The sequence below is a fragment of the Lontra canadensis genome, unplaced genomic scaffold (assembly GCF_010015895.1).
Source record: "Lontra canadensis isolate GAN:19392208 unplaced genomic scaffold, GSC_riverotter_1.0 scaffold75, whole genome shotgun sequence".
Taxonomy (NCBI): Eukaryota; Metazoa; Chordata; class Mammalia; order Carnivora; family Mustelidae; genus Lontra; species Lontra canadensis.
Window position 1 is genome coordinate 8,150,730 of NW_022631069.1, and position 26,998 is coordinate 8,177,727.

Below are 26,998 nucleotides of genomic sequence, written 5' to 3' on the forward strand. Positions count from 1 at the left end.
ACATCTCGTTCACCAACAGATTGTTTTAATTCTCTCACTATAGGAAACAAACTTTTCATTTTTAGGGAAGGTTAAGTGTAACTTCAGTAGACAGCAATACAGAAAGATTCTGTCACATGGACTAGTTTCTTCAGTCAATTGCTTCTAGCTGTCTCCACTGGGATAGATGCATTTACAGAACTGGCTGTGCTTGAGCCTTCTTTGCAAGCAGCTTTAGATCTGCAATGCACTTGGCGATTGTCTCCTTTTCCTATGATAAGGAAAGAGAACTCTAGTTAGACCTCTCCAAATAACAGAAGTACGTATAAATATTGTAATTCTAAATGACAGTTTCTGTTACAAGACCTTGAGGTTCCTACAGACTCTCAAGATGACATGAAAGACTACTACAATTTTTTTACGTATCAAGGGGGGATGCAATTTATTCTAAGCAAATCCAGGGAATTAGTTAAAATCTCCCGGATCACAGTTTTTATGAGTGATCTATGTAGAATTTGAAGCCAGGCACTCCTATAACCACGTGCCACTTGTTAGCTTGTATGGCTAAAAGCTGCATGAAAAACAACCTAACAAACATTAATAACACAGAAATGTTAAGAATAAAAATTTTATCTTTTTTCTTTAGTGTTTTCCCCATTTCTTAATTGTGTTATTTTTAGGTAAGACAATTTACTGGAAAAAAAAAAAATCACTAAATGTTGGTAGACTCTGTTCTTCTTGTCCCTGATGGCTATATAGAAAATGATCAGAAATGCCTATATATTCCATATATTTGGGAAAGAAGAAATCAAGTCCTAATAAAAAAAAGTAATATAACCTTTAAAAAGGAAAACAAATTAAGGCAAGTAATAAAAAAACATTTCTTTTCTGTTCAAGAGCAACAATGTAAGCAGCTGGGAAGAGGAAACAGAGTAGAGATCATGGAATTAGGGAATGGAAGGGACTCAGAAATAGTTTTATCCAGTCTGCTGTACAGAGAAATGAACTATGTTGGTTAGCGTTTCCCACGTGATGGAACTTGAGTACAAGTGTGCCACCATCAGTGTTCCCAATTATCTGCCACTGTCTCCGACTGTGAGAGACCCTGTGGAGACCACATTGTGAGGAAGAGGAAAGCCACCAACGTAGCTGTGCAGTGTCTTCCACGTTACCACTACCCACAATGAACTAGGGCAACCCCAGCATCTCTAGGCTAAAGGCTCCTTGACAGCTACTCCTATCCTAAGAGAGCAACAGCAGGGGCCCATTAAGAGAAACCAATACAACTCCAGAAGCTTCCGGACGCCACGTACCTGCTGTGCAGAGATGCTCTGCACCACATGCTTCTCCACCCAGTTTATCATGTGCTCTTGTTCCTTTCGACGCATCATGTTCTGCACAGAGATGTGATAGTCCAGGCGATTCTTCACCTCCCTGTATACCCTGTGCAGCCGCTCCCGGTAAGTAAGCTCCAGTGCCATAGCAATGTTATTCTGAAGCAAAATTCAGAACCAATGAAATACTTGGCATCACTGAAGGATCACTTCCACTCTGTGGATTCTGCGATTAGAATACCTCACCACTTTCTTGTATTTTATGACAAATTATTTTATTTAACATGAACAGATAAGAGGTGAATGTGGTAAATAAATTCTAATAGCATATGGCAAAAATATACTTAGAAGTACATACAGTGAGTTTCCTCTCATCCACCCACAGGCCACTGTCTTCCTGTATTTCTTGTATTCTCTCTCAAAAATATTCAGTAAACAAAATACAGGTATAGGCAGGCATGCACATATACCCACGCACACATATCACTTTTACTAACTGTGACATCTAGACCCACCACAATTTTAAGTTACCCCGAATTCTACTACACTGGTGTCCCATAATTCAGAGTTCATTTAGCTAAACTCTATTAATACATTACACTGCTTTCAATTTTTTCTACCAGAAATAATGCTGCAACTGTTCTGTATGTCTTTTCACTTATGTGTAAATACTTGCTGTAAATGGAGTGGCTGAGCGGCTAAGTTGGTTAAGCGTCTGCCTTCCACACAGGCCATGCTGGGATCCAGCCCCCTGCTGGGCTCCCTGCTCAGTGGGGTGTCTGCTTCTCCCTCTCCCCTCCCGCTCATGCTCTCTCTCTTTCTTTCTCTAATAAATAAAATCTTTAAAATAAGTAAAAAACAAAGTTAACAAAAAAAATATTTGCTGTAATAGTAACATGTACTCAATATAGTACCTACTATATTCTAAAAACTGTCAATTCAGCTAAGTCTTATAATCATACTATTGGATATTGCTATTATTATATCCATTTTACAGCAAAGAAACTGAAGCAGAAGCTAAGGAACTCATCGAAAGTCACAGAGGTAATAAACTGTGAAGCCAAAATCTGAATACAAGGAGCCAGGCTATAAAACCCATGCTCTTAAACTGGGATTAATAACTGTCACATTCCACAAAGCTGAACTACACTTCATTCTCCTACCAGTAACACAAATGCCTATTACTTCAAACCCTAACCAATGATAATTAAACCTTTTACTCTCTATTCTCATAAGCGGAAAAAATAGGAATTTTAATGTCATTATCTAAGAACATTTACATATTCAGAAACCACTTACATTTATTTATTTATGAATGGTCTGTGCCCTATGCCTAGTTTTCTACTGGGATGTTGGTCTCTCCTAAGGTAACTACCCTTTTGTGTCAGATGGAAAAAACATATTCTTCCCAGTTTGTCGTTTAACTTAGTGTAGGATTATTTTTACATGTAAAACTTTCATGAGATCCATTTAACAACTTTTCCTCTTATAGTTTCCGGGTTTTTAAAATTTTTATTTTTTTTCTCTCCCAAGTTTTATTTAAATTCCAGTTTGTTAACATACAGTGTAATACTAGTTTCAGTACAGAATACAGTGATTCAACACTTCCATACAACACCCAATGCTCATTGTAGCAGGTGCATTCCTTCATTCCCATCAACCATTTCATCCAGCCCCCACCCACCACCCCTCTGTGACCATTAGTTTGTTATCTATAGTTAAGAATCTCTTTCTTGGTTTGCCTCTCTTTTTTCCCCCATGTTCATTTGTTTTGTTTCTTAAATTCCATGAGTGAAATCATACGGTATTTTTCTTTTTCTGATTTATTTCACTTAGCATAACACTCTCTAGCTCCATCCATATTGTTGCAAATGGCAAGGTTTCATTCCTTCTGAGGGCTCAGCAATACTCTATTGGTTGTGTGTGTGTGTGTGTGTGTGTGTGTGTACACACATCTTGATCCATGGACTTCATAAAAATTGAGGTGTAATTTAAAGTTTTTATAAACTGAGGTATAATTTCAGGTGTTTAACATAGATTCAGTATTTCAAATACACTGTGAGACGACCACCACAGTAAGCCTAGTTAACATCTGTCACCACTAAGTTTGTGGATTTTTTAATCTTTATTAGAAAGGCTTTGTCAACTCCAAAGGTATTTTTTTGCGTGTGTTCTCTTTTTCTACCTTATGACTTCATTTCTTACAAAGATCTTTAATTCATTTGGAATTTATTTTAGTAGAAAGTGAAAGGTAGGAAACCAAAGCTGTGTCTACACAGGTGCCAATTCTCTCCCCTCTACAACGGAACTGCCACATCTACACTGCGTTAGCGTTCCCAGCATTTAAATGGATCTCTAGATCTTCTCCTCTACTGTGCCACACTGACTTTCCATTCATGCACTGCACCACACTATTTACAACTCCTTATAATTTTGTAACGGATTTTCATATTTGGCAAGACTGTTTATTACTTCTCTTTTTCAAAATATTCCTGGATAGTCTTTCTTTTTCTAACTAATAATCAATGTGTCCAAGTCCCAACATCCCCTCCCTCCAGGCCATTAGTTATTTTCCTTCTAGGAATGTGTTAAATGTAAAGATTAAAGTAGGGAGAACTGATGTCTTTATAACACTGAGCCTTCCAATCTAAGAACAGGACTCAGAACCCTATACCTCACAAGCATCGTTATGTTTTTTGAAGGAAAAACTCTGCACATTTCTACTGAAGTTTACTCAAGGCATCTTTTCCTATACAGTTTATCTTCTTCCAGTGTACTGCCTAACTGACTGCTATTTTATATGGAAGGGTACAGATTTTGCTTATCAGATATTAACGGTGTACCTAGACACCTGACTGAATTTGGTTATTATTTTAATAATTATGTCGATACTCTTGAATCCAGCTACTATCTCCAGGAAAATATCGATTTAACAACAGTGACAGGGATGTTGTTATCTTCTAGTCTGTAATGAGAATCTTTACAGGTTTGCCTGTTTTAATCTCAAGGAGGCCCTTAATACCTCTAAGTACATTTCTTTAGTCCATTCAACCTCCTGGTCTTTTTTCTCCTACATCTCTGGTATCTCCTCGACTACTTTCTCTCTCAGCACATGACCTTCATCCTTGTTCACCAAGAAAAAGGTAGCAGTAAAAGAGCTTCTACAAACTTCTCACACCATATAAACCAGTCTGAACCCATACTTGTGTACTTTGCCTTCCTTCTGTAACTGCAGCAGAGCTGTCGATGCCAGCCCTGCCACCCGCACGTTATACTCCAAGCCCTCTGGCCTACTGAAGGGCATTACTGCAGCAAACCTCTCCTATCCCTTTTTTCTGCATCAATTTTTCTCTCTCCTTTTATCAGACACTAACATGTAACTATACTTTCCATCCTTTAAAAAAAAGCTCTTGATTCCTATATCCTCCCCTCCTAGCAACTGATTCCTTTTCCTACCATTACAGTAAAACTCCTTGACAATTTTGACAGTTGTCTATACTGACTCCAATTTCCTCCCTTCCACGTTTTCTTCAACCAACTCCCATTACTTCCTGAAACAGACCTTACCAAGGTTACCAAGAACTTCCATGTTGCTAAATCCATGGCAAATTTGTAAGCCCTCTATTTCCTGACCATACCTAGGATGACTACTCACTGGAACTGTCCTTGTTTTCACTGGTTCTTCCCCACCACGTCTTAGAACTTTAAGTACAACCTGTTAGCTTATGACTCCCAAATCTCCAGCCTGGAATTCTGGACTTCTCCTCATAAATTCCAAACTCCTATATCCAATGGTCTACACCTAACAACTCTACTTCACTAACTTGCAGGCATTTCAAGCCAATGCTACAAGACCAAAGGCTATTTGCATCAAGGCAAGTGAGATCGTGTTACTCCTCTGCTTAAAGGTTCAATGACTTTCTTACTCAGAGGGAAGATCACAGTCCACAGAGAAGGCTGTAAGACTTGACCCAATCTAGCCCCTGACCACTCTCTAATTTCCTTTCTCCTCCTCACCCATTCTGCTTCAACTACACTGGTCTCCTCACTACTTCTTGACTATACCAAATAAATTTCCAGGTTTAGGGCCCTTACAATTTTTCCTCACTCTGCTACAATACTGTTTCCCCACCAGTCCACAGAACTTCCACCAATACTTCTTCAGAAATCTGTTCAAGTAACAAATTAGTGGCCTTTCTAGACTGCCCATTAAAAGTAACTCCCTTCTTCTAAAATCTCTTTTCCTTTCCTAGTTTGTTGTTCTACACAGCACTCATTATCACTGACATTCCTATCTGCTCAATTATTTTCTATCCTCTCAGCCCCTGGCTAGAAGGCAGATTCCATGAAAGCAGACTTTTCTTTTATTCTTTATATATATTCTTTATATATCTATTATATAAAATAAAAGAAATTTTATTTCTTTTATTTTATATAACACCTGCCTTTGACCAGAGTCTCTATACAGGAAAAGGTCAATCGAGTCATTAAATATTTCATAAATAAGTAAAAAGGTAAAGACTACCATATGATTCTTATTAAAGAGATACATCTTGAAAAGTCAAGATTTTGTGTGTATATATCATGTATAAGATAGGAAGCATTCTCTGGGTGAAACCTAAATATATATGGAGAGGTTTTAAAATTTCCTGAGGTTTTCAAACATTTATTTGCTTAAGAATCTTTAGGGATCAGTTTTAAAAATATTGATTCTTAGGTAGCTTCTAACAGTGTTTCTGAGCATACAAGTCTTGGCCTGGGTCCATAAACCTGCACCAAAGAGGACTGATACATGTGATACTAAGACCACACTAAGAAATACTGGCCTAGATCTTTACTATTTCAGATACTTTACCGTAGCATCTCACTTTTCATTTCATATGCACTTCTGTAACATAAAATTTCAATATAAGGGCATCTCACTGTAAATATCAGGATAAAGCAGGGGCTCAAAGTAAATAACAATGTGATTGTTAAACAAAAATACTTGAGCATATTCCTAAAAATGTTTCAGAAATGAAGTATTTTAGAATCTAATGATGCCCTGACCATGGTAAAAAGCTTCACAGTTATCTGAATTTGCTTTGTGAACTGGAATGTAAGGTCTCAGACTTCCTCATAGCAAGCATACCTGAGTATTTCACCTATGGCCCTAGACAGTATCATTTTTTAGTCAGCTATAATTTAATGGCTACTTTCCTTCTGTGTGGATCCAAAATATGTTCTTTTATAGCTTTTACTCTAATTTTAGAGTAACTATTTATCTACTTGATAGATTAAACACCTAAATAGCTGTAATTGCCAAGCCCCACCTGAATCTCATTTCTAGATAAACTACGCTCAAGATATTCAACCATTCCTCTTAAAATTCTAATTTTTGTCTTAAATGCACAAAAATGAGTAACTTTATTTTCCTTAGAAGGTTCTGAAACCTACCCTCTGGACATCAAAAAGGTAATGGCGCTTGTCAACCAGTGCCTGCTGTGACTTCTCCATATCAATCGCATCCTGGATCTGTTTGATGGAAGCCTGTTTCGCCTCTTCTAGTTGGGCAATTTTTTGCTGCAATTATTTTACAAAAAAGATCAGCAAAAGCATTAAGAGCAATAAAAACAGCTTCATTCTATGCTTTCTCAAAGTTATATTCCTCATTTGTGAAAACACTCGTGAAGAAGCGTATACACATACAGGCAGAAATGCACAAATCTTTGAAAAATAATTGCTCATAATAGCTATGCAATATCTTGTTGAATGAACACAACTATGGAAAAACTGGACAAAGTTTTATAGATTAAAAAAAATCTCAAATTAGTAACCAACATTAACACTCTATAATTTTAATCATTGCAATTAGATTCATTTCTATACGCTTGTCCCCTAACATTAACATCAGAAACATCACTTGATGGTACTGATGCTTTTAATACCATCTAAAATGAGAAATCAGGTTTGCAGTGCTTACCTCATTGAGTTTATCAGCAAATTCTCCAATAGAGGCACCATATTTTTTAGCTACAAAGATAAGCAACCCTATTGTTGATATGGCAGAGAAGGTCTCTGCAGTAATCACATATATTTCTTTGGACAGAAAATACAGGATAAGTCCAGTTCCAAGCACATATGGTCCTGAAAAAAGGAAAAGTTATTTTATGATGGATATACTGTATCTGAAAGGAAAGACAGAAAGTTCTACATTTTGGGGTGCCTGGGTGGCTCAGTGGGTTAAAGCCTCTGCCTTTGGCTCAGGTCATGATCCCAAGGTCCTGGGATCAAGCCCAACATTGGGTTCTCTGCTCAGCGGGGAGCCTGTTTCCCTTCCTCTCTCTCTCTGCCTGCCTCTGCCTACTTGTGATCTCTGTCAAATAAATAAAATCTTAAAAAAAAAAGAAAGAAAGTCCTACATTTGATTAGTTGAAGGTGTTATGTAATGATTCAGAGTAGCTGGATTTATAAATAACCCTGCACTGAGGAGCAGCATGGTAGGGTGGAAAAAAAACAAGGACCTGGACTCCAGGAATCTGGCTCTGCAACACAGAAGAAACTAAGCAAGTATCTCTGAGGTTTAGTTTCCTCATCTGTAAAATGCGAACAGTACTTTCTTCACAGGATGGAAGAAACTGAGAAATAAGGTATGCAGAGTGCCTGGCACGACAGATTAAGTAATTTGTGCAGCAAAATATACTATAATGGGAACACTGGTCAGGATAAAATTTATCCATTCCTGCCTACCTGACGCTGGAAATAAGCAAGCAAGAAAACAAACAAAAAAACCCTAACAGAAAGTAGTATATATGTAAAAGGATGAATTTGATATCAGGATTCTCAATTCCTACAATGCCTAATTATAATGCTTCAAATGTAACTATTTTCTTTAACCAGGCTGTGAGCTCTGAAAGGACACCATGATGTTGTGCCTCAGAAGATATTGGCAAAGACAAAACTGCTCCCTAAAGGACAGCATTGTACAGTGTTTCTGAGCAACACAAGTACCAAAGGATGTTACGATGTATTACAGGAATAAAAAGCATTAACAGTTTCAAACGTATTTTATCCAGTTTTCCATAAAGTTTCAATAGCTCTTTTTTAAATTTGCCTCCATTACATAAACTTTAAATTTGAACATAAATTAAAAATTTTAACTGTGAACTTGCAAAAAAAGCCTATCATAAGTAACTTTTTTTTTTTTTTAATCTTCTTTGGGGATCTGAGGACCCTAATGTTTCTTGCAATTTCAGTTACAGAAATGTTCTTTTCGGCCACTCCCTGGAGGGTTAAAAAAAAAAACAGACAACAACCACCTTGGTTTCCAGTGTTTCCTAGTCACAGCAATAGTTGGAGCAAGAAAGGCAATGGATGCCATAAAAGAATACTGAATTGGAGAACCTGGATTTAAGTCCAACCCAGTCACCAAAGAGAGACTAAATCTCAGCAAATTCTTTATTTTCTAGTTATTCTTGGTAATAAAAATCTCTTACAGGACTACTATGAGGATTAAATACTGTAAGTGAAGGCAGATTGCATTATAAAAAATGTAAGATTTCAGAATAGTGTATGCCTTCTTAAAAGGGAAAAAAAACTGATAAATATGGTTCAATTTCTGTTTTCTACTTATATATACAATATAATAACCTCTACTGTCTTACCTAGCTTTAACCCATAGCTCTTTCCACTACCTGACAATGTATCATACAGTTACTCATTTCTTTATTGTCCATCCTATGACAGAACATGTGCTCTGTGATGGCAGCCACCACAGCTCGCCACTATATGCCCAGAAGAGTACCTGGCACAGAGCAGGCATTCAGTGGATGTGTGTACCAACAAATGGAGACAATGTTATAAAATCAAGTTAAGATCCCAACCACTTTACTTCATAGACAAGTTAGGGCAACCAAGTCAAAACTGTTCCACTGAATTACTTCCACAATTTACTGCTGACTTCATTTTTGTGTGTAAGTGGAAGAGGTAAGAGACCACTAAAATTCTACGTAAACATAAGCTATACCACCTAAACGTACTATCAAACACGGGGCAAATGCTTACCTGTTACGCCAGTTTTGGGATAAAGGAACTGAAAGAATTCTTCGGGAATCAGGCCTAAACGAACTTTTCCTCCATGCTCAGGAAGAGGTGGTACAGGGGCAAGACTTGGCTGCCCTGTGTGGAAGATCCTTGTTGCCTGCAATACCCTACGGGTAGCAATTAGACAAAATTAAAGGCTATTCTGCAGGTCTAGGTCATCTGTCTAGCACTTTATATGTTTATTATTAGAATTACAATATATAAAAATGTAGACTTTGCAGACAGATTATCTGGGTTCAAATCCTACACCAGTCACTTGAGCAAGTAGATGAAGCTTCTGTAATTGCAGCTTTCTCTAGGTAAAATGGAAATAAAGAATATGATTTTATAGGGTTGCTGGGAGGATTTTAGGTAAAGTGCTTTGAATGGTGCTAAGCATGCAATAAAGTTCTATGTAAGCAATTAGCTATTATGTATCCACTGTGTTGTGAGCACCCTGATGGCCAGAACTCCGACCTTTTTGAGTATAATCTGTGATGGGGTGCTAACTAGCCACAGTGTGAAAACAGGCCTTTCCAGTGTTGGGTAGCTCTACTTATGTTCTGAGATGCTGTGTATATACTTGACACCTCTATCCATTAGTTCTAATTTTATTACTCTATGTAATATACACAACGCCCGTGATGTGGGTTAAATATCTGTTCTCTCACAATCCTGACTGTCCACAAGGAGCTGTCTGGTTTTGTTTTTACTACAATAAGGTATACAGAACATAATTACTCTAACTACAGCTGCACCAATTCATTCATTCTACAAGTATGTATTGAGAACTTGCTAATTACTGAGCTTGAATTATTGTACTATTACTGTGGATTTGTAAACTATTTGCATAGCCCAATTGCCCAAGACTGCATTTTTAGTAGTTATAGCACAGTGACAGTTCATTAAAATTCTGATGAAATAAAACCCTCTAGTCTTTTTTACATATGCTGTCAAGCTCAGCCTCCTTCAAATTTTCAGTATGTTTTTGTCCCACACATCCCCACTCTACCTCTATCTCTTCAAAGTGTAAGAATTTATATCACTTCATTCATTTTGGTTTGATTCTTTTAGCTTCTGAAGATTATTTCTGCTTCCTAATATATTAGCTAGCCCACCAAGTTTTGTAATTTAGGAATCATGCTCAAGATTCTTTCATTTAAATCAGGGTTTCTCAACCTCATCACTATAGACAATTTTTGTTATAATGGAAAGCTGTTGTGTACACTGTAGTGATCAGCAGTATCTCCATGGCCTTTATGCCACTAAATGCCAGTCAGTATCCCCCGCCCCAACCCAGTGGTGACAACCAAAAATGTCTTCAGACATTGCCAAATGTCCCCTGGAGGGCAATACTGTGCTGGAATGAGAACCACTGATTTATTCAATTTTTTTTCTTTTCATTTTTTAAAGATTTTTATTTATTTGACAGAGAGACAGGGAGAGAGGGAACACAAGATGGGGGAGCAGGAGAGGGAAAAGCAGGCCTCCCGTCCAGCAGGGAGCCCAATGTGGGGCTCGATCCCAGTGCCCCAGGATCATGACCTGAGCCAAAGGCAGATGCTCAATTATTTTTATAAAGATTTTAATTTATTTGACAGAGAAAGAGAGAACACAAGCAGGGGGAGTGGCAGGCAGAGGGAGAGGGAGGAGCAGGCTTCCTGCTGAGGAGGAAGCCTGATGTAGGGCTGGATCCTAGGACCCCAGGATCATGACCAGAGACAAAGGCAGACACTTAACCCACTGAACCACCCAGGCACCCCTTTTTTATTTTTAAGCAGGTTCCATGCCCAATGTGGAGCCCAACATGGGGCTTGAACTTAAGACCCTGAGTTGAGACAGGAGCTGAGATCAAGAACCGGATGCTCAACCAACTGAGCTACCCAGGTGCTCCAAGAACCACTGATTTAAATCACAGAACTAGAGAACTTGCTTTAGGCCAACTCAAATCCTCTCCCGAACTGGCTGTCATAGTTCAAGCCCTGATCATCTCTTGCCTAAACGACTTAATCCAAAACCTGGTATTCCCGCTTCTCAACAAATACCCCTTTAAACCTAGCCCCTCTACACTAGTGCCAATGTTTTTAAAATGCAAAGTTGACTTTAAAGCTCTTCAACAGGCTCTCCTGCCTACAGGAAACAAACTCCTTAACATAGCATACATGACAGCTGTCAGATTCTAAATCCTCCTCTTTTTTCATTCTCCTATCCTCCAGCCATATGGAACTACTTAGAGCTCTCAAGAACAAACAAAAAAACCCAAACACATGCCTCATGCTGCTCCTTCTGCCTGAAATGACTTTCACTAAATGGCTGCTAAGCCCAACCAGCCTTCAAAGCATCTCAAGCATATCCTTTTAAATAAAGGTCTCCCCAGTCTTACATTCATTCACCCTTATGGCAGGTGCTGAGAACATAGCAACGAGCAGACAAGTCCCAGCCTTCACATTCTAGTGGGGTTGTGGAAAGTGTTAGTGTGTACGTCTATATACAACTTCAGGCAGCTGAAAGTCTACGAAGAAAAATAGGGTAAGGTAGGTGCTAAGAAGCAATGAATGGTAAGTCTTTTTTGATGTGAGGTCAGATGACATCTAAGTCAATGACCTGGGGGAAAAAGAGGAGAGCAAGTACAAAGATTCTGAGCAACAATAAGCTTTTCACAGCAATAGCAAGGAAGCCCGCATGGCTAGAGTGAAGCCAAAAAGAGAATATAAGGAGATAAATTAAGAGGCAGGAGGAGATCAATTCATGTCTGGCCGTCTGGGTTATGTTAACTTTGGATTTTATTTCAGTGAGACAAGGAGCTCTGGAGGGTTTTGTTGGTGTTGGGAGCTCATGTAATCCCTACAGCTACTAGGAGAATGGGTTATAATGGGACAAGAACAGAGATGCTAGGAGACTAGTTAAGAGGCTGCTGAAACAGACCAGGAGAAAGCTGACAGTGGTTCATACTTCAGTAGCACTGGTAGTGGAAGAGTGGTTACAAGTCCATATATAATTTGGAGGAAGAGCCTTGCTGATGTATTAGATATGGAATGTGAAACAAGAGAAATCGAGTATGCTCCTCTTATCTTATATATGTAATTATTTTGTTTATGACTTCTATTAAAATTGTTTACCTGTATATATGGAATCTTTTTTCTCTGCTAAGTTGGAAGCGACTGTAGTCTCACTTTACTGCACACACAAAAATTAATTACAAATGAATTAAAAGCCATTTTTTTTTCAAGGCAAAAATAGTTGTCAAATTTTGTCAAGATTTAGGTCTAAGTCTGGAAGCAAAAAGACAAAGTCCAAAGAAAACATGATTTATGAAACATTAATAACAGATGTCAACACTGAGCACATACTATATATCCAGTGCTGCTTTTAGAGTTTTGCAGGAATTAAGTCTCTTGGTTCTCCTAACCATAATGTACTATTATCTTCATTTTGCAGAGTTGGAAACAGCTGGTACGTGGAGGAACCAGATGTAACTCTAGCTTTACAGTCTTTGCTCTAAACCACTACTATCTATAGCTGCTCCTCTCGGGAAGGCAGGTTAGCTTTACTCATTTTTCTATCTTTTGTTATGTAAGTGGCAAGATAAGATTGACTGAATCAATGAACTTCTCTGACTCTTACGATATGGCAGTAAAAGTCGGAATGTGGAAGGGAGACTAAAAACAACATGCTTCAATATTTTATTTAATAAAACTTGCTTCTGGGTATGCAATCTAGAAATTCCGATTCCCGCGGCTCCGCCGCCTTGGCAGCTAAGTCCAGACGAAGGTCACAAGGGAAATGGGCGGGGCTTAGAAGACACCAAAACCAGCTTCCAGTTTAGTTAGAACACATCACATACCCTCTTAGTCTTTGCCAGAAGATGAACAGACAACGTTCCCGGCAGTTTCAATGAAGCTTTAAGCCTTTCAAAATTACCTAAAGAAGGGTAATTTCGGCCTAAAACTAAGACGGGGTTACACAGAAGTGAAATGAAGTGATAAAACAAGGACGAAGGGGGGGTATTACACCCCTCTTACTTACCCTGGACCGAGAAGGGCTGCGTTCTTCAGACAGGGGGCTGCACATAAACAACGCGCAGGTCAGCAAGGTCAAGGTGAAATCCGGTCTGTCCCTTCCTCGTCCCCGCGGAGCCCGCCCACTAAGGCCATGCACCTCTCTCTCCCGTACCCCGAGACCCCCAGGCGCGCCCCTTGCGAGCGGCGTAATTAATTCCCCACTCAGGCCCAAGTCTTGCCGCGCCTTTCTACACCCTCTTTCCTCCCACTTCCTCCAGTTACCCTAGACACACTCCTTTGCAGTCACTCTGATGGCCCCGACCAGGGTCTAGATTTCTCACCCGCTGCAGCGGCCGCAGAAAAAACCACCCGGGACAGCATGGTCAAAAGGGTCCGCGCAGTAGGCTCTGCGTCCCAGTGACCCGGACAAGACACTCTGTCAGGGGCGGGAGCAAGATGGTCGCTCACAAGTCTCGCGAGAAGAGAACATTGTGCCCTCTGCCCACTGACTTTACCTCGTATTGTTTTTCTCGCGATAAGACGCGCGGAAGGCGGAGAACTTTTTGCCAGAACGCGGCTGCCGACCTCGGAATGGAACCGTAGAAGCAATTCTCGCGAGATGTAGAGTGGCTGGAGCCTGTGGAGAGGGGCGGAGGCCCAGAGGGGCACCACGTGGGGCTGCGGGTGCAGTATCTCGGGCGGGCGTCCAGTTTGGGTCTAGGTTGGAGCTGGAACCGTGGAGATGCGGAAGGAAACCCCGCCCCCCTTAATGCCCCCGGCGGTCCGCGAGTGGAACCTTCCCCCTAATGCGCCCGCTTGTATGGAACGGCAGTTGGAGGCTGCGCGGTATCGGTCCGGTGAGCCGAGATCCCGGGCCTGGGGGCTCCCTCACCCTGGCTCGGGTTGTCCTTTCCCGGGACTGGCCTTTCCAGCCCGCCCCCGCCCCGCATGCCTTCCCGACCCCTGCATCGCGTCTCTTAATTTAGTCCCCACCTTTGCCCCGGGTTCCTGAGCTCAGATCCAGACTCCGCCCGCGTGCTTGTCTGTGCGGTCACCATGGAGACGAGCCCTTTCACTCCTCCCGCGCTGACAACTTATACTTCCTTTAGATGGGGCGCTCCTGCTCGGGGCCTCCAGCCTGAGTGGCCGCTGCTGGGCTGGCTCTCTCTGGCTGTTCAAGGACCCCTGTGCCGCCCCCAACGAAGGCTTCTGCTCCGCTGGAGTCCAGACGGAGGCCGGAGTGGCTGACCTCACTTGGGTTGGGGACAGAGGTATCCTAGTGGCTTCCGATTCAGGTGAGTCACTTTCTCCAAAACCCCACAGGTGGAATGGACGATGGGGTACAGATCGAACCGGGTTTATACTCCGTGCTTGGGGGAGCTTGAGGGTGTTGGCCCGAAGGAGAGCTCTTGTGTAGCGGCAAAATAACGTTTCCGAGATTCCAAATTGCCTCATGGGAATTTCTAACAAAATTAGGAAGTGAATTGGAACCATTTTTCTTCCCTATAACCTTCCCAGTATCACCCCCTCAACCCAGACCAAGGATGATCTTGATCTTAAAGATGATGCTTAGGTCAGTCTGTGCTGTCTCTTTCCATTTCCTCCCATTTTCTTCTTTTTAAATGTCTTCGTTCTGCTTTGTTTGTTCCGAAAGTCACGTTCAGCAATGGAGTCTTTGGAGTTTAAAAAAAAAATCAGTATTTGGATATCTGCAGGCATTGCATGGAAGGATAAGTGGGACGTTAAAGACTGAACCTCTCGGACAGTTGAGCTTGAGCACTACCTACTTAAGATAACTTTTGGAGGGTTCTCTGTACTTAACCTGTCACTGTGCAAGACATTCAGTTATTCAAAACATTTCTAAAGAAGCTACAGGGCATTTATTCAAATTGTTCAACAAATACTAATGTCCAAGCAATTGGAAAGATTTAACCACACCAGACCGTATGCTACACAGATTGTTGAGACTTTATCCTTGTCTCTTGGGACTTATTTTCCAGTGTTTTCTCAAAGAAGCCAGATAATGGATTTTGCCAGCCATTCCATCTTTCCCTGTCTTTCTAGAAGCTTTCCCTGCTTAATTGTCTGAACTGTTATTAAGAAAACAGTAATGCCAGCGTAAAGCCAGATGGCTTGGAAATAAGCTAAATCCTCTAGTAAAAATGGACTTTGCGTTTATAGTAATAGGTTACTTTTTAAGTTTAGTGACAGTGGACTCACTTGAATCCTAGAAGTGACTTACTGTATTAGTGTAATCCACACTCATTTTCCTCAACCTTCTCCACACTCCCAACAGGTGCTGTTGAATTGTGGGAGCTGGATGAGAACGAGACACTCATTGTCAGCAAGTTCTGCAAGTATGAGCATGATGACATTGTGTCTACAGTCAGTGTCTTGAGCTCTGGCACACAAGCTGTCAGCGGTAGCAAAGACTTCTGGTGGGTGCTTGTGCTCATTGCTTCTGCATCTTAGACCTCTTTTGGTTGTCTTTACTCTCCTGTTAGCCTCATTGAGTAATGTTTTGGGTGTGCTGTAAGAACACGGTTATTAATTATGACATATCTACAACATTTCTAGAGATACAACAAGCCATTGTGAATAGGGCTTAGCAGAAGCCCAGTAGTCAATGACATAGGTTATGTTAGTTAAAGGAAGTTCTTGTTTGAACACGTGTTTTTATGTAGATACTCCAGGTCAAAATTAAGAATCTCTTTCCTTTTGCTTCTTAGCATCAAGGTTTGGGACCTTGCCCAGCAGATGGTACTGAGTTCATACCGGGGTAAGTGCATGTTCTTTTTAGTCCTGGCCTTAGCTGTTTTGTTTTTATTCTCCCCTTGGGCTCTTTGAACTTCAGATATCAGGGAAAACAGTTCCTTGCGCTTCTGCCTGATAGTTTTCTTCCAAAACTATAGTCGGGCCCCAATATCTATCCATTGCCTTTTCAATTTTCCTATTTCTGGTAATAGCTTCACCATCTTCTTGGCCACACGAGACTCCAGCTCTCAGTCCTTTTCTGCCCTTGCTTGCTTCCTCATGATCAGTGGGTCCCTGAGTTCTTCGGAGTCTTTTTCCACTTGGTCAGTGATTTCCCTTTCCATTTCTGATGCTCTCTTTTGCTTTCAGGTTTTACTTCGCACAGATGGTGGCACTTACCTCCTCTCTCCATCTGCAGTCCCTCATCTTTTGTGGTTTGTGTGGCTTGTGGGTTAATATCCCATTTTCTTGTCACAGCATTCAAGCCCTTCTGTCACTCCCCCTTCAAACATACTGCTCTGATTGAACCGGATCACAGGAGGTCCTTGACATTCTCCAAGAATAAACCCTGAGACTTGTGAATCTTGAACTTTTGAATATTCACCTCCATAAAATTTCTATTTTTCTGGCGAGAGCTATCACTTTCTATTAATGTTACTTTTTTTTTTCTTTTACTCAATTTCATTAATAGTGGTAGCCGCTGGATTTATTCGGGGAGCCATTCTTCATGAAGATAATACCTGGAGCATTAATGTGTGTGTGGCCACACATTAGATGTAGATGTTGGATGAACACCTGGTTCCCTCAATGCCTAAGCGCCATTCCCTGCCAATTCTAACTGCAAAAGTGTATGGTTCACGTAGGTGCCAAGGCAAAAATTACAAACTCCTTCAGGGTCTGAGACTTGTAAATGGTCAAACAATGTTAAATTGCCAACCTAGCATCTAATACACCTGCCTTTTGTTTCTTAGGCCTATGAGGGATTTTTCCCTGCTCTGCCCTAACTCTTTTAGCACTTCCTCCATTCATCTTTTTTCATTAATTCTTTGTAGTTCTGTCTTCCCCCCACTGAGGTGCAGATCCCTTGAGGGCAGAGGAACCACTTATTCTGTCTTTTGTATCCCCCCCCACTATGGTGCTTATCTCTGAGCTTTGCTTTCAAGTGAGCAATCAATTCCTTTTCATTGTGTGGCTTTCCGTGGACGCTAGGGCTAGGAAAGAGCTGTGAGAGGTGGTTTGATTACAGCTCCTGCGGGCAGAGCCGTATTCAGACTATCTCAGGCAGTCTGGCTAAATAGTATGTGGTTTCCACAGCCTGTAATAACAAATAACAGTGATCTTCAAAGTTTTTTTTTATCATATAGGCCTCCTGAAAAATTTTCAAAACACTACCCTCTCCCCTATTTTTTAATTGGCATCTAATTTAAGTTTAAATAGTTGCAACGGAGGTACTTTTTGGCCATATCATTATTGCGCCCTGGATTAGCAAATTAAGCCCCTTCAATCTCTGCAGAATGTCTGCCAAGTAACCTAACTGGCTAAAAGCCAACCTGCATTGCCTGCATTGTTAGGCCTGCGGGCCGAGTTAGACCTAACTTTCTATTCGAAAAAGTCTCACTTCATTTTGAAGTTCAGTTCAGCCTGTCAGATGTGTCCTTATGACAACCATCTGCCATGGTTTTCAAAATTCTCATTGTTAGACAGGAACAGAGATAAGTCCCAGAATCACTCTAGCGTTTGTGGTAGGATGAAGCAAGGCCAGCCCCTGCACTGAATTTTACCCGGATGCTCTTTTTTTGCTCTTTGGCTCTTAGGGAAAAGCCTCTTTGGTTTAATACCGTAGGTTTTTGACACCTGGGCATTGTACCAGGGCGCGATGTGGGGTGGGTGAGAGGTGTGCGTCCCTTCTACAGCTGGGAGAAGGGGGATGTGAAAGTGGAGGCAGTAAGGGGCACTGGCAGACCCTGACAGTTTCTCAGTCAATTTCAGCAAATGTTCTCTGAAAGTGTCTGTGGGTTATCTGGAGGTGTGTGGTTACTATTGTATTAGAATTGCTATTCTGGCATGTAAATTCCTTCGCTCTTCTTGCTTAGCCCCTAATTTTTCTCTCTTTTTCTTTACTAATTCATTTTCTTCCCCAAGCCTTTGTAGGTTTTAGAACTCCATCAACATCTTCTTTTAGGTTTTGTCTAATCCAGAATCTCTCACAAAAATTTGTTTAAATTGCATCATGCGATAAGGCCCTTTTCTCACACCTCCCTGGGTAGTATCTGGGCTGTGCGGTAGTAATGCCTCCAGCTTCTGCTCTGTCATACCTCCCTTCCTCTCTCCTTCACAGCTCACTCCGGGCAGGTCACCTGTGTCGCGGCCTCCCCCCACAAGGATTCCATGTTCCTTTCATGCAGTGAGGTGAGATACAGCCTTTCCTTCCCTCCCTACTTCCTGACCACACTTGAACCCTCTGGCCACAAGTCTAGTGTGGAGACTTGGCCAGCAGCTGCTTTTTGGGTTATGAAGCTCTTTTTCTGTTCTTCCTTCTAGGACAACAGAATTTTACTCTGGGATACCCGCTGTCCTAAGCCAGCATCACAGATGGGTGAGTCTGAGAGCCAGTGGTGGGAGGGTGGTCCTAGGAACCCACCTGGAAGAGGCTTCCTTGGCCAGAGACAGAGGCAAAGTCACCAGATGCCCAGTCAGTGTGACATACGGGACATAATCACTTCTTTCCCCACTGAGGCTCTGTTGATTGCATTTTGTGCAGTGGGTACCAAGAGGATGGGTTGGTTTGTGGGTGAATGATAGACTTTACATTTCTGGGACGGGTGGGTAAAGGGGCCAGAATTGTTGCCATCATGCTTTATGCCTGAAACCTGCGTGTGACTCGTGTCCAGAAGGGGCAGGGGTCCAAAGGATAAATGAGGGTGTGAGGGTCAAGGGCAGGGACACAACTGCCTTAGCAGGGTTTGGGAAGGTGAATAAAGATGTTTCTGGGATTTGGAGTGACTTTGTAGGAGAAGCTCCTTCACAGAGCTGGGCTCTGAGTCTCGTTTCAGATCCCTCTTCTCTCATTGCAGGCTGTACTGCCTCTGGCTACCTTCCTACCTCCCTGGCTTGGCATCCTCAGCAGAGTGAAGTCTTTGTCTTTGGTAAGGCAGCCTGTCCCATAGCATTTGACTCTGGGAAGGGGGAGGACGAGAGCACGCTGACCCCGTAATGCATGAGGCCCTAGCTGCTTGGTCTCAGCAACATGCTTGGGCATTATGTGAATTATACCAGTGAGAAGGGTGGGATGATCCAAGAGTGGGTTTAGTTTGGCTTGGGAAAACATGATGACTTTTTAGATTTGATTCCTGATTGTGTTCTCCAGCTCCTGTATTCTGGGCATGGCCAGAAGTCAGTGGACCACAAAACAAGTGGATTGCCAAATAGGGCATTCTGTTGGAGAGTAGGAATAACTCCCATGCTCTCATAGCTGCCAGGCTGTACATGTGATGACATAGTTAGTGGTTAAAATGATAACTACCTTGTTCATTAATTTTCACAATCACCAGTGACTAATTACCCTATTTGACAAAAGAAGAAACTGATGCTCAGAGTGGTTAGCTCGTGTAAGGTTGAGGAGCTAGCATTCAGATCCAGGTCTGGCTGACTCCAGGGCCCATGTTCTTATCCACTGTGATGGGCTTCCTCTTTTTTCTAGGTGATGAGAGTGGGACCGTCTCCCTTGTGGACTCCAAGAGTGCAAGGTGTGCCCTCAGCTCAGCTGTGCACTCCCAGTGTGTCACTGGGCTGGTATTCTCCCCACACAGGTACTGTCCTTTGTCCCCAGAGGCCTGATGGGTATGAATGGGACAGTGCTGGGTCATGCTTATGTTTGCAGAGCATCAGCTGATTAGGTCATTCCTTAAAGCAGATGGTGCTCTGGCTGAGGTTTCAGAAGCTGATGATCTCTGAAGACCATAGTCCTTTTTTGGGTAGTTTGGTTTCTGCCTGCACAGGGCTAAAATAAGATCCTCTTCCTGCTCAACACCCAGAATGATTAATAGTGTGTGCTTCTGAGACTGTGTGGTTGGGAAAGTTTCTGGGTTCTTGCTAAAGCTGCAGGGAGGACCAGATGGGGTAGTTGGCCGCCAGGATGATTATCCACCCTGGCTTATTCCATTTCCCTCCTCTTTCCCTGGAACTTGTAATGTGGACTCAAGTGGTAGCCAGACCTTAACCCAGGGTGGGGATCGGGCCACCTCTTCCAGGTCACTTTTGGGTGGGAGGTGGGGGCTAGACCAGGCAGGATTCATCTTGGGACCCTAGCTTTACCAGTCATAACCCTCCCCTTGCTCTCCTAGCACCCCCTTCCTGGCCTCTGTCAGTGAAGACTGCTCACTCGCCGTGCTGGACTCAGGCTTTTCTGAGGTGTAAGTGTGAAGTGGGATCCTGTGGTCAGGAATCGGGGAGAAGGGCTGTGGGTGGCTGGGTCCTTTCTGTCTTCATCAAAGTGCACGGTCTCACTCAAGGGGACCGGGTGGTGGGAGTGGGGGGACACTGACTGTCTCCCTGTTTTCCTGGGGCTGACTCACAGCCAGCTCTGTCCCTGGTAAGGAGGGGTGTGGTGGTAGGTGGGATTTCCAAGTCTGGTGATCTGGCCATCTCCAGAAAGGGACTACCCATCACTTCTTGGCCTTTTGGCTAAGATCAGGTACAGAAAGGGATTACCTTTTTTACATAAAGAACACATAGGTGATATGCGACGTGCTGTGGGGTAAAAGGCAGCAAACCCAGTACTAGAATTAATACTTCCTTTTCACCAAGAGAGCCATGATTTGCTCTCTGATCCTGGCCCTTGCTTTAGCCACCATTTCTTTATGGAATGAGGGCACCAGATTGAATGATTGATGAAGTTCTCTGTGGATAACTACATTGCTGTCCTGGTGACAAGGCCACACATATGGTGAAGTTTGTGTCACACATCCAGAAAGGTGCTCTGGTTGTGTTGGATTCTCTCTTCTCCAAGTCTGCTTTTTCCTCTTGTCTCTCATCATGCCCAAACTTTCCTTTTTTTCTCTTCTAGGTTTAGAAGCCGAGCCCACAGAGACTTTGTGAGAGATGCTACTTGGTCCCCGCTCAATCACTCCCTCCTTACCACAGTGGGCTGGGACCATCAGGTCCTCCACCACATCCTGCCTACAGAGCCTCTCCCAGCCCTTGGACCTAAGAGTGTTGCCGAGTAGAGTGGATTTAAGACAAAAAGCAAATCCCCCCTGAGTATCCACTCCATCTGCCCCTGCCCTTTCTGTCTGTGATACCACACAGGAGCCTTATACAGTATGTTGGTACAGCAGATCTGGGCAATTAATAGGCTTTGTCTCTCACCCTGAGGGAAGCTGGATGCTGGGATCTTGTAGTGAGAGGGAAGAAAAACTTTCTTAAAATTGGATATGTATGTATGTCTGAGTGTGTGTGTAGATACATAGTTTTTGGTGGTGGGAGGGAATTAAAAAAAACCCATCTTACATCTTTCCCAAACTCTCCCCCCACCAAAAAAAAAAAAAAAAAAAGTTCACAAAAGGGTTTTATGCTTCCTATGTAGCTGTGCATGAAGAATTGGCCTTGACTGGATGAGGTGTGGGATGTGAACATCCCTGGATTCTTGGAAGCAGCTTATATACTACTCATGGAGATAGGAGCAACTTTATTTTTTATAGAACTTAATCTGCCTTTCTTAACGGCAATGCTTCCATTCACAAAAATCCCATCCAGCTCACCTCAAGGAAAAGCCAGGACACTCATTGTGGTTTTGCACATCTCTTTGCCATTAAACTGAGTCAAAAGTCCATTCTCTGGCTGAATAACATTTTGGCTGGTACCTGTATAATGTTCCTGCCCCCCCCCACCCTCCATCCCGTGGAATTATATATGTGAAAGATGAGTGTTTTCCTGTCATAGATCCCATGGAAAAAGGTTGGGGGATGGTGGAGAGCATAAAGGCATTTCAGTTAAGTTAAAAACTGACATAGACTTGTGCAGAGAAAGGTCTACCATGTTTTTCACTGGAAAACAGCTTGAGGCCTGACCTCTCCTGGCTTCTAGACCCTTTTCTCTGGATGTAGGAAGTCTGAATGCTGTTTCTAGGGACTCTGAAGATTTTAAAGTACAGCATCAGAGAATCAGAAATCCTAGTTGGTGAAATAAAAAGCTGAGGCTTTGTTGGCCTATCTTTTGAAGCGTGTATTATGTGTAGTTAGATATACCTCACTTGTGGGAGTCATCCGGGTATCCGTCAGAGCCCAGTATTTGTGTGTGTCCTTCCCTAGCCCCTTAGAGTAACTACTTGGGACTTAAATATTGGGTTGCTTGGGTTGGTGGACTAGTTAACTGCCAGAAATCATGGCCAATTACTGATTATGAAACTAAATAACAATCCATTATGTGCTTTGGTGCTTTGCGAGTTTAGCTCAGCTAAAATCACCTGGAACTGGGCCAGTTTGAAGGGGAATATGGACAAAATATTTGTAACTAAAACTTCCATGCTTCACCCTTGCCAAATGTGAGGTCTGTCATCACAATAACCCTAAGTAAAAATACTGGAATTTGTAGTCATGTGATTACTGGGTTTGGGGTAAGATGGGAAGAAAGCCTTCACTGCTCCTGACCATAACTTCTTGGAAGGTAAAAGGGTAGGTGGGTGTGTGGAAACACTTAAGTTCTTCCCAGAGATAAACTTCACAAAAAGTTGTGATGGCCTAGAGAAAGGAGGGGTGAGGTGGTAGGAACTAAATTTGCCTAGTCCTTTTCCTCCTGAACTCGGGAATGGTGGAAAGGAAAGCAGTGATGAGAACCCAAGGAAATGTCTGTTTCAAGGTGGTTAAAATGACAGCAAAGAAGGAAACCCTAGTTTTTGAAAAAACACATTATCTTATTGTAAAAGAAAGTTGGTTTGGATTCATGTCTGTGTGGATGAGAGTAATCACATCTATTAATGATTGCCACCAAGACATTTGCAAATCTGATCAAAATCACCAGCCCAGGTAGGAATGACTGTCCCAGTTTGGGTTGAATATCTGTGTTAAAGTGAGCAAAAAAGGTGGTTTAAAATAGAAAGTGACTCCCCAGTGAGAAATGTGATAGCCCATGTGGTTCAGTAAGTCCTGGACAAGGGGAGAGTTTCAGTAGTGTGAGCATGGACTCGACCGTTGACGGTTGGGAATGGGCTCATTTTACTTGACTTAAACCTACAGGCATTTACATTGCATTTAATTTCACTGGTTCAGAGGTCTAATGCTGGAGTCAATCCATTTCCCCATCTTCATTGTTCTCATTCTGAAACCCATCATCCTGACCCACTGTTGTCCACTGCTGACCTGCAGTCACAGCAGTTACAGGCTCACCTTTCGGGTGGCACCTGGAGCCAAATGCTGAGGGAAGCTCAGTGTGCTTTCGGGTGGCACCAGACACTGCTCTGATTCCCACGGTGTCTCCTGCTCCACAGGACAGCAGGAGGCCAGTTCTTTAATAGCCATATGAACATTACTTGCTGATTCTCCGTCACATTAGAGCAGCAAAATCATCCCAATAGTACTATCGTTATTAATTTATTAAAATACTCTGAATTGCCTCAGTTTTTAAACAGCGTCTATGAAATCAGGAATGTGGGGGAAATGCATACTTTTTAATATGCGTTAATATATTAAAAATCCCTACACAGAACCAAAAATCTTCTCATATCACATATTGGAAAACACTGCTCTAGCTCACTTTTTTTTTTTTTAAACTTTATTTATTTATTTGAGAGAGAGACAGTGAGAGAGTATGAGCGAGGAGAAGGTCAGAGAGAGAAGCAGACTCCCCGTGGAGCCGGGAGCCCGATGCGGGACTCGATCCCGGGACTCCAGGATCATGACCCGAGCCGAAAGCAGTCGCTCAACCAACAGAGCCACCCAGGCGCCTTTTTTTTTTTTTTTTTTTTTTTTTTAAGTAAACCTACCACACGTGGGGCTCAGATTCACAGCCCTGAGGTCAAGAGTTGCACACTCTACCAACTGAGCCAGCCAGGCAACCCTGTACCATTCATTTTAAAGATGTAAAATGGTGAAGATCTTTCAAGTTTGCACCAATCTAGTCAACACTCTTTGGGCCCTTAGATTCAACCAACTGACTTTATTCAAGTCATGCTTGTCCAGTTTATCCACATGAGTATCACAAAAGATTTGGCCAAATGCTCTGTTAAAAGCAAGGTGTTTCGGCTCCACGATCTTGCTTTCATCTAGTTGAGTGTTGTAAAATACAGGAGGCGATGCACTGCTGTAGATGTTTTTTCCATAAGCCAACTAGAAGACATTAGTAAATGTCTTCTTCCTCATGAGAACAGGCTAAGCACTAGGGAGGAGTATTTTCAAGTATCCGGGTGGGTGTGTAAAATATATAACAATGGTGGTATTTTTTGAGAACAGACAGAGTGACATGGTGCAGTGACTTTGAACATAGCCCTCATTCAGTATTTACTATTCATCATCTGCTATACACATGGAGTTACAGTTGCCATCCTTGGCATGGTCATCGCTGAATGAAGCAGAGGTCACTCCTGGGTGTCCATTGTTTCGCTGCAGTGTTCTTTTCATCCTCAGTCATCATAAGGCATGGGATGGTTAGGTCTGAGATCCAGCCTTACCCACTGCAGCATAACAGGATCCCGGAGGACTGACCCAAGTACAGATGAAGATGACCCAGACTGGCAGGCAAATTTAGCTCTGTCCAGGAGACAACTTTCAGAACTAGTGCTTCTGGCAGGAGTCAGGATGGAAGGGCACAAATCTAGTGGGAAATCTAAGTGATAATGGAATCTGGGGGACAGAAGGGGCCTGAGGGGAGGCTTAGAAGTAGAGAGAGGCAGGCATTCACTTCAAGGGGGGGTCTTGAAAGATAACCAGCAAGGGCCCCAGGTGCCTGGCAAGACTGAGTCAGCATCCAGGCCTGGGGAACAACTGTAGTGTCTATAGTTTACAGAGAGAAATGAATACACAGACCTCTTAACAAGAATTAGGTGACTCAGGCTAGGAATTGGGAAGGAAGAACATGGTCATCAGTGTTAGAAACCACACCAGTGGTAATGTAACCAGTGGTTCAAGTTGTTGCCTGGCCTGATCCAGTGTTGCTCTCAGGAAGCTTAATTATCTCCTGATTCAAGTCACTCTCAGTCCAAGGAATGGAGTGTGGTGTTAGCATGCAAGTGGCCCCAGTGACGATGCAGGGTAAGAACTGGATCTCAAGTGTGTTTAGCAACAAAACTCATGTTTTCCCCATTACCCCTATCCAAGAGAGATGGGAGAGGCAAACACTTCTTTAAGAGGGAGACCTAACACTAGCTTTTGGGGGTGTGAGCAGTCTGTTCACTAGACTAGAAGCTCCGTGAGAGCAGAAACGATGTCAGGCTCACCATTATACCCAAAGTGCCTAGCAGGGCCTGGCACATGTCCAATGAATATTTGCTGAATATTTAAAGGAAGACAAGGATGGATCAACAAATGGAGACACAGTCTCTTTAGGTGGGTTATTCCATCAGGCTTGCCTGGAGTTTTACGGAAATACCCTTTGCCTAAACATTCTATACCATTTAAGGTTTTTGTTCCATGATACCCAAGCAATCTTCCGATTCAAGATTTAAGATTCTGATTTCTTCATACTGGATGGGATTCAAATTCAACGACTAGTACTTGTGTTTCCCTGTGTCATTTTTAAAAAAGATTTTATTTATTTATTTGACAGAGATTACAAGTAGAGAGGCAGGCAGAGAGAGGAAGGGAAGCAGGCCCCTATGTCATTTATTATATTGACATCTGGTTAGTACCTCAGTGACATGTGGACCAGGTGAACTATCGGTTTCTGAGAAGATGGGTATCCAATCTGGTCCTCCACGATTGAGCTTCAGACCCTGACATATGGGACCTACTCATGATCTGAGATCCTCTGTAGCAGGAAGAGAAGACATATATCATAAAAGCATCTGGCTACAGATCTATATTGTTTATCTCTCATTTTGTTGTTGTATTTTTAAACATTGGTTCTCAGGTATCCAGAATTATATTCCTTATGTTCCTTAAGTTCTCAGCACTGGCTTGTATACTGGATCAAACATTGTTCACTCACACAAAGATTCAGATTTTTGTCTTTTCTTAAGGAATTGAGAGGTTGGGATGCCTGGGTAGCTCAGTAAAACGTCTGCCTTGGGCTCAGGTCATGATCCCAGAGTCCTGGGATCAATTCCCACATTGGGCTCCTCAGTCAGCAGGGAGCCTCCTTCTCCCTCTGCCTGCCATTCCCCCTGCTTGTGCGCTCTCTCTCTCACTCACTCTCTCTCTCTCTGACAATAGAAGGAAGGAAGGAGGAAAGAAATTGAGGGATCTTCCAACGTGGGATCTATTTCACTACATGGCCACCATTAGTGGCTACTTGGGAGTGCTGTCCCTGTTGATACCAATCTCTGTTGTCTCCTGACCAAGGGGTTTCATGTTATTTCGTGTGTATCATTGGGCTTGAACTCTTGTTGTTCTAATAAAGTGGAGAGGGCTATTGTGTCCACTTCACCCATTTGTGTCACCTGCCTGGCGGGTGTCAGCATGTGAGTTTGAGAACCTCACTCTGTGGGGGGGTGGGCGCAACTCTTTCAGCATCCTTAGTGACAGCAACCATTCACTGAGCCCTTATTACATGCAAAGTCCTGAGCTAACAGTTTTTCATACATTATCTTTTTAATTCCTATAAAACCTTATGAGGTGAGTATGGGTTATTACTTCCATCTTACAAGTGTGGAAGCTGAAGCCCAAAGATCAAAGTAACACCCATGATTATAAAACTTCTAACTGATGACACTGAGATTCA

At 42.4% G+C, this 26,998-nt stretch overlaps 2 protein-coding genes across 3 annotated transcripts; one reads left to right on the forward strand and one right to left on the reverse strand.

Annotated features, from left to right (window-relative positions):
- Nucleotides 1-3: 3 nt before the first annotated feature.
- ATP5PB (ATP synthase peripheral stalk-membrane subunit b) lies at nt 4-13,867 on the reverse strand. The gene is made up of 7 exons (XM_032881463.1): nt 13,717-13,867; nt 13,401-13,437; nt 9,357-9,502; nt 7,276-7,439; nt 6,750-6,875; nt 1,293-1,472; nt 4-250 (listed from the first exon to the last, which is right to left on the reverse strand). The coding sequence occupies exons 1-7, from the start codon at nt 13,754-13,756 to the stop codon at nt 173-175; spliced, it is 771 nt and encodes a 256-aa protein (XP_032737354.1). The 5' UTR covers nt 13,757-13,867; the 3' UTR covers nt 4-172.
- Nucleotides 13,868-13,941: 74 nt separating this feature from the next.
- Nucleotides 13,942-22,719, forward strand: WDR77 (WD repeat domain 77). 2 transcript variants are annotated; one of them, XM_032881462.1, is made up of 11 exons: nt 13,942-14,232; nt 14,485-14,670; nt 15,672-15,813; nt 16,105-16,154; nt 18,468-18,538; nt 18,671-18,725; nt 19,204-19,275; nt 19,830-19,938; nt 20,473-20,541; nt 21,195-21,270; nt 21,326-22,719. In XM_032881462.1, the coding sequence occupies exons 1-11, from the start codon at nt 14,118-14,120 to the stop codon at nt 21,386-21,388; spliced, it is 1,008 nt and encodes a 335-aa protein (XP_032737353.1). In that variant the 5' UTR covers nt 13,942-14,117; the 3' UTR covers nt 21,389-22,719. The 2 variants fall into 2 exon arrangements, with proteins under 2 accessions (XP_032737353.1, XP_032737351.1); XM_032881460.1 differs by having other exon boundaries at nt 13,948-14,232; nt 21,195-22,719.
- The last annotated feature ends 4,279 nt before the right edge of the window (nt 22,720-26,998 follow it).